Source organism: Myotis nattereri (assembly GCF_964212035.1).
Source record: "Myotis nattereri genome assembly, chromosome: 16".
In the NCBI taxonomy this organism is placed as follows: domain Eukaryota; kingdom Metazoa; phylum Chordata; class Mammalia; order Chiroptera; family Vespertilionidae; genus Myotis; species Myotis nattereri.
Window position 1 is genome coordinate 52776216 of NC_138091.1, and position 17963 is coordinate 52794178.

Genomic DNA, 17963 nt, shown 5'->3' on the forward strand with positions numbered 1-17963 from the left:
GTGCTCAGACCCTTAACCAGGCGCAGGCGGGAGCGGGTCTGTCAGCAGCGGGAGGGGGGAGAGAAGGGACTGCGGCGCCCAGCGGGGAGGAAGGCTCCTCCGGGGGTGGAACCAGGGGATCCCTGCATCTTCCTGTGCCCGGAGGCCGAGGGCCAGCGCCCACCTCTGAGGGCCAAGGGCAGGGCGGACAGGCCTGTGTGGGGGTTCAAAGGGCAATGCTCCACAGGGAACCCCGGGCTGGGGACGTGGGGGAAACGGGGACGTGCTGGTCAGGGCACACACTCCCCGTGGGCGAGGAACACATTCGGGGTCCAGGGCACAGCTGGGGCTGCGGGCAGCAGCCTGGGGGGGACACTTCAGATGCGCTGGGCGGGTCCATCTGAATCTTCTCACCCAAGAAACAAGCCAAGAAGACAGCTAAGCAAGCTGACGGTTGTATCAACCAGATTGTGGTTATTATTTCACGATGTGATGCGTATTAAATCATCCTGTTTTGCACTTTTTGTGTTTTGTTTATTTAAAAAAAATCTTTATTGTTGAAAGTATTACATGTCCCTTTTTCCTCCCATTGATTCCTTCTAGCCCGCCCGCCCCCGCTCCCTGCCTTCACCACCACCTTTTGCACTTTTTAAAAATCGCGTTTACGCCTCACACGCATGTGATTTGTATGTCAGTCGCACCTCAGTAAGCTGGGCAAAGAAAAAGCCAACGGGACAGATTCCAAACGGCGCCCGTGTGTTTGCCTGGGGCACCTCCCTATGGGACTGCCTCCTCCCGTGCAGACGCCCTCGGTGTGAGGACCCGCGACCCACGTGGCACAGCCCAGGCGGCGGTGTCTGGGAGGGAGGCGCTTGCAGAGGCAGCGTCGGTTCCGCCGACAGTTTTAATGGAGCTTATTAAACAGCTTTCCTGAAAGAGACCCATCCCCTCCGCGTTGTGGCCGCCCTCGCAGGCCTGAGGTAGCTTCTGAGGCTGCAGCCCCAGGGAGGCCGAGCAGCTGTGCTGAGAGCCAGGCTGCGGGAGGAGGGTGGGCAGGAGGACGAAGGCCAGCCCTGGGCTCTCTGTCCCTCCTCAGCCCCGTGAACTCGGACCAGTGTCCTCCCCAGGCCCAGGGGACGTCCAGTCTCTCAGGCCCCAGACCAGGAAGCCCGCAAACTCCCCGTCCCTGTGTGTGTATCAGGCAGTGTGCTCATGGAAAGAGCCATCAAAACCCAACCTGATTGGCTACAGGAAAAGGTTAAAGCCCTCGACTTATATCAGAAGCGCAGGCACAGCGGTGTGGAGCCGGCCCCAGGACCGGCCAGAACCGGGGACTGGCCCTGTCTCTCCTGGCACATTCCTGTCGCTCCTCTCTGCGCTTCGCTCCCCAGCTCTGTGCCGAGGTCCTCCCGTGAGGACACGACTGTCCCAACGTGGGCTCCCTCCCACAGCTGCTGACCATCAGCGGACCCGGCTGGGCTGGGCGGGCCGGGCTGTGTGCTACCGGGAGAAGTGGGAACAGGTGTGTCCCTCCAGCAGTGCTGCCCAGTCGGGAGGGTCCGAGCCCTGTACCTGGCTGTGCCGGCAGGGGACTGGGGGACCCTCGCAGGAGTGTGCCTCCCAGCCCGGGTCTCCTCTGGAAACGGGGTCCAGCGCCCCAAGTGTCTCTCCTCCGTCCGTCCGTCTAAGGGGCGGCGTCTCCGGCCAGATCATAGGCCAGGTTGATGTGGACGGGCTGCTCCCACTGCTCCTTGGGGACCCTCGGGGGCCCCTTCAGCCAGAGGATGGCGCCGACCACGATGAGTAGGAGGGGCACCTTCACGAACACCAGGAGCAGGTAGTAGTTCCTGTCACAGGGACAGCGGTCAGCGCCGGCCCGCCAGGCCCCGTCGCCCCCAGGGCCCTGACCCGCCCGCCCAGCCGAGCCTGCGACCCCGGCCCGCTGCCCACCCTGAAGGCCCCATGAAGCTCCTCCGTGGCTCAACCAGGAGGGCTGCTCAGAGGCCACCCCAGCTCTTCGGTTCTGCTTTGCACCAGGCCCAGCTTCCTTCCCCGGAGTCTCCCTCCTGCTCTGAGGCCTGAAGCCTTGGGTCGTGGAGATTCGTGTGTGACCGCCTCTGGGCCCCACCGGGTCACGAGGCTTTATTTGTCAACAAGCGACCAGGGTGACGGTGCTGATGGAGGAGCATTGCGCACAGCGGGGTCTGGTGAGTGCTGGGAGGGGCCATGGTGGGTGAGGGGTGAGACGCGGCCATGGTGGGTGAGGCTGGGACGCAACCATGGTGGGTGAGGGGTGAGACCCGGCCATGGTGGGTGAGGGGTGAGATGTGGCCATGGTGGGTGAGGGGTGGGACGCGACCATGGTGGGTGAGGCTGGGACGCGGCCATGGTGGGTGAGGGGTGGGACGCGACCATGGTGGCTGAGGCTGGGACGCGGCCATGGTGGGTGAGGGGTGAGACCGGCGGGGGCTTTGGGCCCTGATGCTGGTTATGATGGGCGACCGCCCAGGGGCAGAGAGGTTCTAGGCTTGGCACCCCACTGGAGAGGCCTCAGGTAGGGGCAGGAGAAGGGGCCCAAGCCACTCACCGGATGCGGGAGCCAGAGGACACCCCTGTGCTGTTGGTGGTCGTCCAGGATAGCCAGTTTTCTAGACACAACAAAGCCAGCCGAGGGTTATTGACACAGACCAGGGCTGGTGCGTGGCTCACACTGCCTCCCTCACCGCCGCCCCCCATCAGGAAGCGTCCTCTCTAGAGAAGGGGCTTCCCCTGTCTGTTGCACCAGCTGAACCCAACACCCAGTCATGGCCTCCGTCGCTTGCAGGTGTGGCGAGAAGCAGTAACAGCTACGTGGGCGCAGGCTCTGGGGCTCATTCTGAGGAGAGCTCATCTCTCCCAGCCCCTCCACAGCCCCCCTAAGGGGGACGGCTGGTTTGGGGGGCAAGCCCGGGGCCTTTTGCTCAAGCAGGGCCTGAGCAGGCTCAGGGACAGACGGTTCCTGAAATGGGGCTCCCAGTTCCAGGGGTGACGAGGGCAGGGAGCACCCCGCAGGCTGGTGAATAAGAGGGTGCATTTCGGCTCAGCAGTGAACAGTGACTACAAGGAAGGACACCTCTTTCTGAGCCTGTGAGACGCTGTAGGCGAGCAGCTGGGTCTGGCTTCCCGAGACCAGCCGGCACCGGCGTCCCTGGTGACCTTTGAGTCCCAGGCCTGGCAAATTCTGCTCCGTGAGGCCCCACCTTTGGCCACGATGGGTGGCTCCTGGCTGAGGCCATGGTCGCCTCACAGGCTGGTGCCCGAGACCCCTAAACGCCTTTCTCCCTAAAGCGCCGCATGGGCACACGTCTGCCCGCCCGGGTCCCCGCTCATGTGTTAGTCAATCGCTTGTGTCCCCGCAGATCTCGGCTTTCCTCCTGGGCAGCCAGGGGACGCTTGGCTTGGTGGGTCCCTCTCTGGGCCCCACTCCACACAGCGGCAGCCCCTGTCTTTCTCGGGCTCCAGCCCGAATTTCTCTCACTTCCCTCCCCATCTGTCTGTCTGTGTGTCTGCCTTTTGCTCACTCACATGCATGGGTTCCCAGGAACTGGGCCATTTCCCTTCTGCCCCTGGAAGGAGGGGCAGGCGCCCCCGCTCTGGCAGCCGGAGCACCAGGGTCTCAGAGTAGCGATGAGCAAGTTCTCACCTGGGCCAACAATGATCACTTGAATTTGTGTCCCACGGTCCGTGCCAAACCTTTTGATCCCGCACCAGTAGGTGTCCTGGTCGTCGCGCCGGAGGCCCCTCATGGTCACCGAGATCACGCGGTCCCTCTGGTTGTCGCTGATGGACAGCCGGGGTCCCTGCACTGTTCGCTGCGATGATGTGGTTTGAATGAGGGTCTGGCAATGATACCAGTCTGCTCCCCGGCACCACCACTTCCTGTTGGTCTCCCACCCTGGCTTGTAGCGACACTCCACGGTCAGCGAGCCCCCCTCAAGGCCTCTCGCCACCTTTGGGCCTTGGATGGAGAAACAGCCTGGAAAACAGAATCCTAGGGTGTAAATACTGCCCCTCTTCCCCCCTCACCCCCAGCCAGGCCTGACCTGGGCTCAGAGGGCTCCAGGCTGATGCCCAGGCCCTGGACCAGCATCGCCGGCCTTCCCGCCACCCCTCAGCTGGCCCCTCGCATCTACCTTCTCCCCCATCCAGCTTCCCCATTGGCTCCCCCAGCGACAATGCTTGGCCTCTTTGGTCCTCATCTCCTAGGGGTGCTCACTCTGACCTCTGACCCATCCCTAACGGTCCTCGCAATGCCGTTCTCGCCTGATCTCTGACTACAGTCTCAGAGGCCCCACCGGTTTCCCTCCCTCTCTCTACATCAGCATCACCAGTGGTTGCAGGTGAATACGGAACAGCCAGCCCCCTGGGGGAGTAATCTCCGATTTGTAGCACTTTCCAGTTCCTGTGGTGGCTGGTCGGTGCTGGGGCTGGACACAGAGTAGGGAAGAGCTGTTCGGAGCCCATCCTTGTGCACCAGGGGTGGTGGTGGGGGACACACACAGGTGCTCATCTGGTGCGTGATCGTGGTGGTAGCACCTGGAGCAGGTCTCCCCCCCCCCTGCTGCTCCCCTCCTCCAACCTCCTCCACACATGGCTGCCGGGGCCATTCCTGAAACCGCCCCTACCTAGTCCTCGTCCGCAACTGTCAGCACGGGAACCTCCTTCAGGAAGCAGCCCGCGTGCCCAGCGGTAGACAGATGGATAGAAAGGATGCGGGTCATAGACACGGTGGGATCACTCAGCTGCACCCCACAGTCTCAGAACCATTTCAAACACAAGCTCGGCACTCGTCTTCCTGCAGCCTGGGTCCCAGGTCTCTGCCCAGCGCCACTCCCTGCGCCGTCTTGCCTCCCGCTCTCCCCTGTGACCCACCCCGCTTCCCCCTGGATTCTGCCGTGTCCTCCCAGGTGGCTGGGTCATTGCTCCGTTCCTTCTTCCCCCTGGAAACCTGTCTGACCCCTGCCTGTCATCCTTGGCAACGCCTTCTGTGCTAAGTCTCAGCCCCCTACCCAACCAGATCTGCTTCCTCCGGTCGCTCCCCCGGCCTTTACCGGAAGCTGAGCGCCAGCCGGTGGGACTTGATCATCTGTCTGTCTCCCCTGCTGGGATGCTCCGTCCGAAGGTCAGGGATCTGTTGTTTGGTTCGCTCTCTCCTCCCACCCCATCCCCAGTCCCTCCCTGTGTCATGTCAGGATCCTCGCAGATACCAATCCAGTTTATGATTGTTTTTGAAAAGATCTTGGACAGAGTCGTTTTGATTCTAAGATTAATTTCCACCTCACTGGGCAGCAAAGCTAAGGAGGCTGATTGCAGTGTCATGTGATACTAAGTGCGGGAACCAGACGCGGATTGGAGATGCGGCCGATGTAAGCCACTCACAGTCGGATTGGGCTCATGTTTTTAAAAACACGTGGGAAGTTTCATAAACGCAGCTTCTGATGGGTGGGAGGATTCGTTAGGTCTGTGTGAACTCGCGCGTGTCCGGAGGGAGAGAAGGAGAGAGAACAGGAGAGCTGTCAGCCAGGAGCAGGGCGCTGGGGAACAAGGCTGGCAGGTTTCAAGGCACCCGATCGTGTGCGTTTCAATTGTTCATTTTCGTGAATCTGAGACGGAAACTCCCTCCTGCGTCCATCGCTCGGGAAAATTTGCTCCATGCGTGAAATCCTCGTGTGAACAGTCTTGTCCCGACATTGAGAAATGGCTGAGCTCGTGGCTGGGCCGGTAGCAGGAGACAAACGACACCCCAAACAAGGCAAAGGCCACCACTGGGAGCTCCGCGCAGAGACGCCCACAGAGCGTGGGGTGCGTGACAGCTGGCCGCTTGTCTCATGGCCACTCTTGGGCAAGGCGTCTCAGCTGACACCCCGAGCGGCCCTGCCAGCCCAAGCGCTGCAGTCACTTCTGGGGCACAGGTCCCCGCGCCTGGCCGTCCGGCCCCACTTCCCTCACTTCCTTTTATAGGGAGAAGGGGCTCTGGGTTTCCGCCTGCAGACACTTAGCCCCGCCTCTACCCAGCGCCCTGCCTTCGCCTCGGGGCTGTCGGGGGCTTATGCAACCCAGCAGATAAGACAACAATGTCTTAGCAGAAGTTGGGTTGCTCTGACCTCCCCCACCTTCCCCTCTTGTATTTCACAGAGGTAGCCCCCACCCCCACCCCCCATCCCCGCCGTGGCCAGTGGCAGTCTGTAGGTGAGAACTCGGGGGGCGGCTTTTCTTTCATCCTTGCCTAACGGCACCCCCTTTCTAAGGTAACTCGCAGTCCCGTCCCCAAGCCACGGGTCAGCCATGGTGGGTCTCGGCCTTCGTCTGGGGGAGAAGTGTTTGTGTGGGAGGGCGCGTATGAGGGAGACTGCGTGGTCTGTGTGTGACTGTGCAGGCGTGTGAGCACATGTGTTCCTCGGTGTCCCCTGAGCACGCCTCCATCATGCCTTACCGTGTCCTGCCACAGTTATTGTCCGTCTGTGTGCCTCACCCACTGAGCCCTCTGGGGTCCCCTCTTTAACGATCAGTCCTACGTCTTTTCCCTTCGCGTCCTCAGGGTCTGATGCCTGCCTGGCACGAAGCAGGACCCTGGTGCGCTTTTGCTCAATGAATTAACAAGCCACCTCTCGTTTTCCCAGACATGACGCGCCCCTCCCCCTCCCGTGGTACCCGGGACAGCTGCTGTCCGCACCCCGTCCTGCCCCTGCAGTTCCAAGTTCCCGAGGCCCCAGCTGCACTCACCTAGGAGGCTGAGAAGGAGCAGAGCTGGGGGCAGCCACATGGTCCTGCTCCCGGCTCCGCGGCCCTGCGACCTCCGCCCGCGGGCACGATGCCAGCTGGACCCGGAGCTCGGCCTGGGCCCCGCTTGCGCCTTCTGCCTGTCCAGACCGCCTTTGAGCTTCTCTGACGCGTTCACTTCCTTTTATAGAGCATTTCCTGCTTTTCGTTATTCAGCAAAAGGAATGTCGCTTCTTAGTAAGTCTGTCTCAAAGGACACTAGAGTCCCCACGAGATAGGAAAGAGGAAGCCAGGCGCTGTGCAGGGTGAGCAGGGCGCGGGGAGGTATGTCTGCAGGAGGGTCAAGGAGGGGTCATCTGGCCCATCGGGCCCCGGGTTCCAGGGACACATGCCAACTCCAGAAATGGCTCTTCCCAGCAGCAGGGCTCTCCTCCCCCCCGACTCCCCACCCCCCCACCACGTCAGGAGTGAGGTGAGCATGCAGGCATCCCGGAGATGCCCTTGTTCAGGGGGTACAGCCAGGTGCGTAAGTGCGGACGGGGAAGGAGCAATGGGGAGATGCTGGTCAAAGGGCACCGACTTCCAGTTATAAGCTAAGCTCTGGGGGTCTGACGTGCAGCCGGGGGACTGGAGCGACTAACACTATGTTATAGACTTGGGAGTCGCTAAGAGAACAGAGCGCCAATGTTTTCACCACAAAAAAATAAATAAATAAATGGCAATTCTGTGATGTGATGGAGATGTTAGCTCACCCTATAGTGCTCATCATTTTGCATTTACAATCAATAAGTGTTTTAAATAAAAATACTGTACACTTAAAATTACACAGTGCTATGGGTCAGTTATATCTAAGTAAAGCTGGAAAAAATAAAGTAACGTAGGGGACTGTTAAAAATATATGTATAGCCCTAGCCGGTTTGGTTCAGTGGATAGAGCGTCAGCCTGAGGACTGAAGGGTCCCAGGTTTGATTCTGGTCAAGGGCATATGCCTGGGTTTCAGACTCAATCTCCAGTAGGGGGTGTGCATGAGGCAGCCAATCAATGATTCTCTCTCCTCATTGATGTCTCTATCTCTCTCTCGCTCTCCCTTCCTCTCTGAAATCAATAAAAACATATTTCAACTAGAGGCCCGGTGCACAAAATTTATGCGTGGGGGGGTCGCCTCAACCCAGCCTGCACCCTCTCCAATCCGGGACCCCTCGGGGGATGTCTGACTGCTGGTTTAGGCCCGATCGGCAATCGGACATCCCTCTCACAATCCTGGACCACTGGCTCCTAACAGCTCACCTGCCTGCCTGCCTGGTCGCCCCCAACAGCCCCCCTTGCTGGCCTGGTCACCCCCAACTGCACCCCCCACCAGCCTTGTTGCCCCTCATGGCCCCCCTGCCGGCCTGGTCACCCCACGCAGCCTGCTGTTCAGTTGTTTGGTCATCCTCACTAACCCCCCTGAGGGGCTGAGGGGACTGGGTGCCGCCATCTTGGGGCTATGGATGCCATCATCTTTGAGGGAGTGGCAGTCAATTAGCATATTCACTCCTTATTGGCTGTGGATGCTGCCATATTTGAGGGCAGGGCAGTCAATTAGCATATTCCCTCCTTATTGGCTGTGGGCGCTGCCATCTTTGAGAGTGGGGCAGTCAATTAGTATATTCCCTCTTTATTTGCTGTGGGTGCTGCCATCTTTGAGGGTGGGGAAGCCAATTAGCATATTCCCTCCTTATTGGCTGTGGGGGCTGCCATCTTTGCAATGGTGTGAGGGTCAATTAGCATATTCCCTCTTTATTAGATAGGATATCTTCTTATATGATAAAAGGCTAATATGCAAATCGACTGAACGGCAGAACGACTGGTCACTATGATGCACACTGACCACCAGCTCAACACAGGAGCTGTCCCCTGGTGGTGAGTGTGCTCCCACAGGGGGAGCGTCGCTCAGCCAGAAGCTGGGCTCACAGATGGCAAGCACAGCGGCGGTGGCGGGAGCCTCTCCTACCTCTGTGGCAGTGCTAAGGATGTCCAACTGGTGGCTTAGGCCCATGGGGAGCGGGCCTAAGCCATCAGTCGGACATCCCCCTGAGGGCTTCCAGACTGCAAGAGAGTGCAGGCTGGGCTGAGGGCCCCCCCCCCCCCGAGTGCACAAATTTCATTCACCAGGCCTCTAATATATATATATATATGTATTTAGAGAGAGAGAGAGAGAAAGTAAGGAGATGATGAATGTAAACTCAGACCTGGTTCCCTCGGTGAGATGCTTAGGGCTACAGAAGTATTCATGGTGTTTGTTACATAAGCTACAAGGTGGGCACATGAGTGGCTTAATGAGTATGCATTTATTAGGTATCTTTTGTGTGTATCTGATACATTGAAAGAAAAAACTCTCTAATAGGTTCACAGACTATTCCGACAGAATCTTGGACAATGACACTGGATTGATTGGTCAGAAGGTCCTTCCTCCCACAGCGGGGCTGTGCTCTTGGGCGGGGCATCGACAGAGCAGGTGTCACTGGTTCTCAGAGCAGGGCTGACTCTGCCTCCCCCCAGAGCTCCGCTGAGGCCAGTTCACCCACAGGATGGCACCGAGCATGCTCAGGAACAGGGGCACCTTCAGGAAGACCAGGAGCAGGAAGTGGACACTGCTGAGCAGGGACCTGTGGGGGACACGGTGACGGGGATGCACAGTGAGCCACATCGTCACCACCCCCACCCCCCATCCAGAGGAGAATGCACCAGGTGTCAAAGTCCTGGGATGCGGGCCCCTTACCAAGGGTGTTGGCTGGCATCAGGCATCTCCTGGCTGGTCACACTGGGCCCGGTGGTGGCTGGCCGGGAGGAGGGAGGGTCCAGGGTGCTTAGAGAACCCAGGGTGCTTGGAGGACCCAGGGTGCTTGGAGGTCCTAAGGTGCTTGGAGAACCCAGGGTGCTTGGAGGACCCAGGGTGCTTGGAGGTCCTAAGGTGCTTGGAGGACCCAGGGTGCTTGGAGGACCCAGGGTGCTTGGAGGACCCAGGGTGTTTGGAGGTCCCAGGGTGCTTGGAGGACCCAGGGTGCATGGAGGGCCCAGGGTGCTTGGAGGTCCCAGGGTGCTTGGAGGTCCCAGGGTGCTTGTAGATCCCAAGGTGCTTGGAGGATCCAGGGTGCTTGGAGGTCCCAGGGTGCTTGGAGGTCCCAGGGTGCTTGGAGGGCCCAGGGTGCTTGGAGGGCCCAGGGTGCTTGGAGGTCCCAGGGTGCTTGGAGGGCCCAGGGTGCTTGTAGATCCCAAGGTGCTTGGAGGATCCAGGGTGCTTGGAGGTCCAAGGGTTCTTGGAGGTCCCAGGGTGCTTGGAGGGCCTAGGGTGCTTGGAGGACCCAGGGTGCTTGTAGATCCCAAGGTGCTTGGAGGGCCCAGGGTGCTTGGAGGTCCCAGGGTGCTTGGAGGTCCCAGGGTGCTTGTAGATCCCAAGGTGCTTGGAGGGCCCAGGGTGTTTGGAGGTCCAAGGGTGCTTGTGAGGATCTTCAGGGTGGGGGCTGAGGAAGAAGCACATGTCAGGCCCTGGGTCTTCCACTCTGTCAGCTGTGTGGCTCTGACACAAGGTCAAGGTCACTGAGGCCATCACCTCCATGGCCACAGGCAGGCCAGACCTGGGCCCCCTCCCCGGGCCCTTCGCCAGGAACTCCGTGGCCACGTGAGCACCTTCGGAAGCAGAGTTGTCCTGCTCAGCAGAGGATCTGAGAGTGTGTGGGAAGAGCACCTGGCTCCGGCCACACCCCCACCACAGCCACCCCTTCTCCCCCTGTCCCGCCAGCAGGGGGCGGGGTGACACTTATTCTGTAGCCTTGACTAGAGTGATGGGGGGCCAGGGCCCTCAGGCGGGGAGTGCTTGGTGTAGGACCCAGGAAACAGACCTGCCTCAGAGTCTGCACTGGATGGCCGGACCCGCAGTCCCTTAGACACACCCTGGTCTGAATGCTCGTGTCTCCACATTCCTTTGTTGAAAGCCCCGGGCCCAGTGGGTGGTGTTAGGAGGCCAGGCATTTGGAGGTGGTCAGGGCATGAGGGTGGAGCCCTCATCCACGGGATTAGTGCCCAGATGAGGGAGGCCCCTCACCCCTGACGATACAACAAAAGTCTGCACCCTGAGGAGGGCCTCCCCCACCTGCCGGCCTCCTGATCTCGGGCTTCCAGCTGTGTCTGAGCTACCAGCCCCCACACTGTCAGCCAGGCCTTTGGCCCACCGGGCAGTCCTCTCCGGGGGAAGAAATGAGCAGAAAGAAGGACCTAGAGCAGGGGTGGGGGTCTTTTCCTGCCAAGGGTCATTTGGAGATTTATAACATCATTCTCAGGCTTCACAAAATCATCAACTTAAACATTAGCCTGTTCTGTTTGGCCAGTGTTTCATTCACTCACCCCTAATGCCTTGGCAGGGCCAGACCCAAAGATTTCGTGGGCCTTATACGGCCCTCGGGCCGGACGTTCCCCACCCTGATCTAGAGAGACACACACCAGGTAGACCCATAGAACGTGGCCTGTCCTGAAGGCACCAAGACAAGCCCCTCCCCCTTCCCTCCAGCCAGAGGTTCTGGGGTTTCCAGTTTCTCCCTCTTAAATAGGCAGACACCAAGGCCAGTGAGGGCACCTCCCACATGAGAGGGAGAAACCGAGAACTACAAGGGGGAAGTGGGGAGCCAGAGCCACCGTCAGCAGGAAGGTGATGTTCACTGGGCTCCCAGGCAACAAGCACAGCGACCTGTGGAGAGAACTGTGCGAAGAGCGGGCAGGGAGCTGGGGCCATAGCACCTGAGCGCCACGTGATCACCTTTCCTCTCCTTCCTGAGGGAGGTATTTTCAGGGGCTCCTCTGGGTTCCCCCCTGTGGCTACAAGGCATCAGAGAAAAACGGGGAGGGACAGGGTCAGCCTGGAGGGAAGGGAGGCCCCCAAACATCACAAGGACCCCACACAGGGACCTGGGGCTCCTCTGGGCCCGTCTCATGGCAGCTGCAGGTGTCTCAGGAGCCATCCAGGCCTGAGACTGCGTCAGGGCCTGGGCCCCGAAGGGGTCTGGAACAGACTCTGTGTGCGTATATGTGTGTTCAGGGCACACCTGTGCCTAGATAACACCCACACACGCTGTGTCCTGATCACTGACCCCCACTTCACCCAGCTCTTCAATTCCATGTCTGTCCTGACCAGCGGTTGGCCAGGTACAGGTCAGGCAGCCTGGATCTGGGGCGAGGGGAGGGTGTGTGTGACTCACCTGGGGACACAGACACCACAACCGGGAAGGTGATGTCTATCAGTCCTTCTGTCCATGGTCTATGGATCCCACACCTGTATGTGCCTCCATCGCCCTCTGTGAGGCTCTCCAAGGTCACTGTGAAGGTGAGGGTTGCTGGATGGTCCCTGATGGACACACGGCCGCTCCTCACTTCTCTCTCTGACTTTGTGGTCTCCACAATCTTCGTCCTCAGCGATGCCAAACATGGGCTTTTGCACCAGTATTTGTTATGTTCCTTGAACTCCTTCTCGTACCGACACTGCACGCTCAGCGATCCCCCAACGGTGCCCGTCATGCGCCTGGGTCCACTCAGAGACAAATAGCCTGGAAGACACAGCCCGTCCCGGGATCTTACCAGATGGGCCAGGGGCAGGGGCGCCCTGGGGTGCAGGACCCTCAAGAGCCCTCAGGGTCTGGAGGCCATGCCTTTCCTCAGACCAGGCGAGGGGACCAGGGGCGATAGCTCCCTCCTCCCAGTGGTGACACAGGGAGAGGGTGTCCATGGAGACAAGAAGGGCCATGATGGGAAAAAGGGAGTGTGTGCACATGTGTATGTGTGTGTGTGTGTGAGATGCATCAGGCGTCTCCTGGCTGATCATGCAGGTCCCAGTGGTCACTGGCAGGGAGGAGAGAAGGCCCAGGGTGCTTGTGACGATCTTCATGGTGGGGGCTGAGGGAGAAGCACATGTCAGGCCCTGGGTCTTCCACTCTGTCAGCTGTGTGGCTCTGACACAAGGTCAAGGTCACTCAGGCCATCACCACCATGGCCACAGGACGGCCAGGCCTGGGCCCCCTCCCCGGGCCCCTCTCCAGGAACTCCGTGGCCACGTGAGCACCTTCGGAAGCAGAGTTGTCCTGCTCAGCAGAGGATCTGAGAGTGTGTGGGAAGAGCACCTGGCTCCGGCCACACCCCCACCACAGCCACCCCTTCTCCCCCTGTCCCGCCTGCAGGGGGTGCGGTGACACTTATTCTGTAGCCTTACCTAGAGTGATGGGGGGCCAGGGCCCTCAGGCGTGGAGTGCTTGGTGTGAGACCCAGGAAACAGACCTACCTCAGAGTCTGCACTGGATGGCGGGACCCCGCAGTCCCTTAGACACGCCGTGGTCTGAATGCTCGTGTCTCCAAAATTCCTTTGTTGAAAGCCCCAGGCCCAGTGGGTGGTGTTAGGAGGCCAGGCATTTGGAGGTGGTCAGGGCATGAGGGTGGAGCCCTCATTCGTGGGATTAGTGCCCGGATGAGGGAGGCCCCTCACCCCTGAGGATACAACAAAAGTCTGCACCCAGAGGAGGGCCTCCCCCACCTGCCGGCCTCCTGATCTCGGGCTTCCAGCTGTGTCTGAGCTACCAGCCCCCACACTGTCAGCCAGGCCTTTGGCCCACCGGGCAGTCCCTTCTGGGGAAGAAATGAGCAGAAAGAAAGACCTGGAGCAGGGGTGGGGGATCTGTTTCCTGCCAAGGGCCATTTGGAGATTTATAACATCATTCTCAGTCCACACAAAATCATCAACTTAAACATTAGCCTGTTCTCTTTGGCCAGTGTTTCATCCACTCACCCCTAATGCCTGGCAGGGCCAGACCCAAAGATTTCCTGGGCCTTATATGGCCCTTGGGTCAGATGTTCCCCACCCCGATCTAGAGAGACACACACCAGGTGGACCCCATAGAACAGTGCTTCTCACCTTCCTAATGCCGCAACCCTTTAATACAGCTCATCCTGTGTGGTGACCCCCAATTTCATTGTTACAAATTGAACATAATTAAAGCATAGTGATTAATCACAAAAACAATATGTAATTATATATGTGTTTTCCAATCATCTTAGGCGACCCCTGTGAAAGGGTCATTCAACCCCAAAGGGGTAGCAACGCACAGGTTGAGTACCACAGGCATAGTACATGGCCTGTCCCAAAGGCCCTGGGACAAGCCCCACCCCTCCACTCAGCCAGAGGTTCTGGGAGTTCCAGTTTCTCCCTCTTAAATAGCAAGACACAAAGGCCAGTGAGGGCCCCTCCCACATGAGAGGGAGAAACCTAGAAATACAAGGAGGAAGTGGGGAGCCAGAACCTCCGTCAGCAGGAAGGTGATCTTCACTGGGCTCTCAGGCAACAAGCACAGCGACCTGTGGAGAGAATTGTGCGAAGAGCGGGCAGGGAGCTGGGGCCATAGCACCTGAGCGCCACGTGATCACCTTTCCTCTCCTTCCTGAGGGAGGTATTTTCAGGGGCTCCTCTGGGTTCCCTCCTGTGGCTACAAGGCACCAGAGAAAAACGGGGAGGGACAGTTCAGCCTGGAGGGAAGGGAGGCCCCCCAAACATCACAGGGACCCCACACAGGGACCTGGGGCTCTTCTGGGCCCGTCTCATGGCAGCTGCAGGCCCCCAGGACCATGGGTGTGAAGGTGGTGCCTCAGGAGCCATCCAGGCCTGAGACTGCGTCAGGGCCTGGGCCCCGAAGGGATCTGGAACAGACTCTGTGTGCGTATATGTGTGTTCAGGGCACACCTGTGCCCAGATAACACCCACACACGCTGTGTCCTGATCACTGACCCCCACTTCACCCAGCTCTTCAATTCCAGGTCAGTCCTGACCAGCGGGTGACCAGATACAGGTCAGGCAGCCTGGATCTGGGGCGAGGGGAGGGTGTGTGCGACTCACCTGGGGACACAGACACCTCAACCTGGAAGGTGAGGTCTATCAGTCCTTCTGTCCATGGTCTATGGATCCCACACCTGTATGTGCCTCCATCGCCCTCTGTGAGGCTCTCCAAGGTCACTGTGAAGGTGAGGGTTGCTGGATGGTCCCTGATGGACACACGGCCGCTCCTCACTTCTCTCTCTGACTTTGTGGTCTCCACAATCTTCGTCCTCAGCGATGCCAAACATGGGCTTTTGCACCAGTATTTGTTATTTTCCTTGAACTCCTTCTCGTACCGACACTGCACGCTCAGCGATCCCCCCACGGTGCCCGTCACCCGCCTGGGGCCGCTCAGAGACAAACAGCCTGGAAGACACAGCCCGTCCCGGGATCTTACCAGATGGGCCAGGGGCCGGGCGCCCTGGGGTGCAGGACCCTCAAGAGCCCTCAGGGTCTGGAGGCCATGCCTTTCCTCAGACCAGGCGAGGGGACCAGGGGCGATAGCTCCCTCCTCCCAGTGGTGACACAGGGAGAGGGTGTCCATGGAGACAAGAAGGGCCACGATGGGAAAAAGGGAGTGTGTGCACATGTATGTGTGTGTGTGTGCAGGTGTGTGTGTGTGTGTGTGTGTGTGTAAGTGTGTGTGATGCACCAAGACCTCATCTCTGATTTTTTTAATCACTTAAGGATATTTTTCCATTGCTTTTTAGAGAGTGTGGAAGGGAGGTATAGAGGTAGAGCAAGAGAGAAACATTGATTGCATGAGTGCAGGTACATGCCTTTGACCCAGAATTGAACCTGTGTCGGGCCTACGCTCTAACCCAGTGGTTCTCAACCTACTGGCCCTTTAAATACAGTTCCTCATGTTGTGGCCCAACCATAAAATGATTTTCGTTGCTACTTCATAAGTGTAATGTTGCTACTGTTATGAATTATAATGTAAATATCTGATATGCAGGATGGTCTTAGGCGACCCCTGTGAATGGGTCATTCGACTGCCAAAGCGGCTGCCACCCACAGGTTGAGAACCTCGGCTCTAACCACTGAGCATTCAGCCAGGGCCCACGTACCTGGTTATGAAAATAAGGTGAGGAGCACAGGCCCCGTCTCCCCAGCACAGGTCTGTGGGCGCAGTGGTTGAGCCTCACCTGCTTTGTGCACTGAATCCTTGTGGTTGCTGCTGAGGCCGGTGCTGGCCGCTCCCAGAAGCTTCTCTGCCTCCTCCTGCTCTCCCCCATCTCCTCCCTCCCTCCTGCTGGGCTGCTCCTCACCCTCCACACCCCCCTCTCCCAGTCTTTCCTCATTCCCACTTGGGGTCCACCTCCCTGTGCAGCCCAGCCCCGCTCACCTGGGACCTGGAGAAGGAGCAGAGCTGAAGGCAGCCACGTGACCCCACTCCTCAGGGTCATGTCTCACAACCTGCAGCAGCGCCAGGTCCTACGTGCGGACACGGACAAACCTCCTCAATGAGGGTTCGATTACCCTGTGTCCACTTCCGCTTTTCTGGGCCTCTCCGCTTCCGTGTCCAGCCCAGATTTGAGTCCGATGCTGGATGGTCAGGGTGCAGGAAGCTCAGGGTCAGGAGCTCCACAGGCTGCTGCAGACCCCCAGCTCTCGGCGCCCTGGGCTTCTGCTCTCAACCCCAATGACAGGACAGGGCCCATGACCTCAGAGAGGCTGCTGCCCCTTCTCAGAGCACATGGCAGCTCCTCTGACGGCCACACACGTCTCCGCACAGCAGAGCTGCTGGGATGTTTCCTCCTTGGTGGTGTCCCCACCCTCTGCCATATGTCACTTCCTTGTAGTCAGGAATGATAGTCCTGGGCTGAAGGCCAGACCATTTCATCCTCTCGGGGCTTGGTGGTGACCTAGAGGTGTTCTGACCCCCAACATGTAGCTGCAGGCACCCACGGGAGCTCTGACCCTGTGGGCCCCCAACTCTTCTACGACCTCAGATGCCTTCAAAGGTCCCAACTTGGTTGTGGGTCCCACCCAAGGCTGAGTTCTCCCTCCTGTGGGTTCCCTGTTCACCAACCCTCTATGGTAGCGGTTCTCAACCTGTGGGTCACAACCCCTTTGGCAGTCGAAGGACCCTTTCACAGGGGTCGCCTAAGACCATCCTGCATATCAGATATTTACATGACGATTCATAACAGCAGCAACATGACAGTTATGAAGTAGCAACGGAAATAATTTTATGGTTGGGTCACAACACGAGGAACTGTAGTTAAAGGGCCAGAAGGTTAAGAACCGCTGCTCGGAGGACTCCACATTTTCCTCTTTCTGTTTCGGAGAGTCAGCTCCACGGTGACACTTGGCACAGAGGTCTGACAGTGGACAAGGAGAGCTCAGAGCTCAGAGCATGGAGAGTGGGGGACCCTGCGCAGCTGAGACTGAGCCTTTCCTCTCCGTCCAGTGGCACAGAGAGGGCGGTCTTCCCAAAGACACTGTCGCTGGTGAACCTTTGGGGTTCACAGGGGTGACCAGGGGCCTCTTCAAGGGGCAGAGATGGGGATGGTCCTTCCCAGGAGGTGGGGACGCAGGTCTGTCCTGCCTCAGACAGGCTCGGTAGTCTCAGGACATGATGGCTCCCGGGACAATTTGCCCTGGAAATGGAAGGGGCTCAGGTCAAGAGGAGGGGCCTATTTTAAGGTGTCTCCTGGGTTGCGCTGGTTTCTCAACCTTGTCAAGTGCATTCCAGGTCTGTCCATTTCCCCAAAACACTCTCTTCTCCGATCTGTTCCTCTTCTACACCAGCTTCCCACGACCAAAGGCAATAATAACCCCAGAGTGGTTGCAACCCAACTCCTGTAACATGGGCTTCTTGTCTCCTCACTCCCCATCATCCTTACCCCACGTCTCTCCAAGCTGTCCCTTCCCCTCCTGTTTCTCTGACCTTCTGTGTCCTCTGTCCTCTCACCACGACTGTGACATCCCCCTGTTGCCCTTTCTCTCTCTTCTCTGCTCATCAGCAAGAGCCACAGAAATCAATAGCAGTCAGTAGCACTCCTTGCCGCACGTCGTCCAATGAGACACACTGTCCTTGCTTGGCCTACTCGACCCGAGTGGACCTGACAAGGGTCTCACTCCCCTTGCCCCTTAGTTTTAGTCAGTGTCCATCCCTCTCCAGGCCTTAGTTTCACGTGAACAACATTGCGCCCAGACACGGATATACCTTACAAAGTGGTCACCCCAACAAGTCTAGTCCCCACCTGACACCTGACACATAGTTCACTTTTATTTTTGAAGCTTTTGGCATCTTAAAAGAAAAATGATGTCAGAATAGGGTTATCAAAATGGTGTCATGTTTTAAGTGTGTCAAGTTCATGAAAAACTTTTG

At 58.6% G+C, this 17963-nt stretch overlaps 2 protein-coding genes across 2 annotated transcripts; both read right to left on the minus strand.

The window, feature by feature from the left end:
• Positions 1-519: 519 nt before the first annotated feature.
• Positions 520-3988, minus strand: CD300LB (CD300 molecule like family member b). Its single transcript, XM_081110297.1, has 3 exons — positions 3662-3988; positions 2567-2627; positions 520-1826 (listed from the first exon to the last, which is right to left on the minus strand). Exons 1-3 carry the CDS (start codon positions 3762-3764, stop codon positions 1664-1666), a joined length of 327 nt encoding a protein of 108 aa, XP_080966423.1. The 5' UTR covers positions 3765-3988; the 3' UTR covers positions 520-1663.
• A 5060-nt stretch (positions 3989-9048) lies between these two features.
• Positions 9049-16357, minus strand: LOC308532743 (uncharacterized protein). The gene is made up of 5 exons (XM_081110291.1): positions 15972-16357; positions 14645-14989; positions 11970-12314; positions 9500-10241; positions 9049-9386 (listed from the first exon to the last, which is right to left on the minus strand). The coding sequence occupies exons 1-5, from the start codon at positions 16030-16032 to the stop codon at positions 9239-9241; spliced, it is 1641 nt and encodes a 546-aa protein (XP_080966417.1). The 5' UTR covers positions 16033-16357; the 3' UTR covers positions 9049-9238.
• Between the last annotated feature and the right edge of the window lie 1606 nt (positions 16358-17963).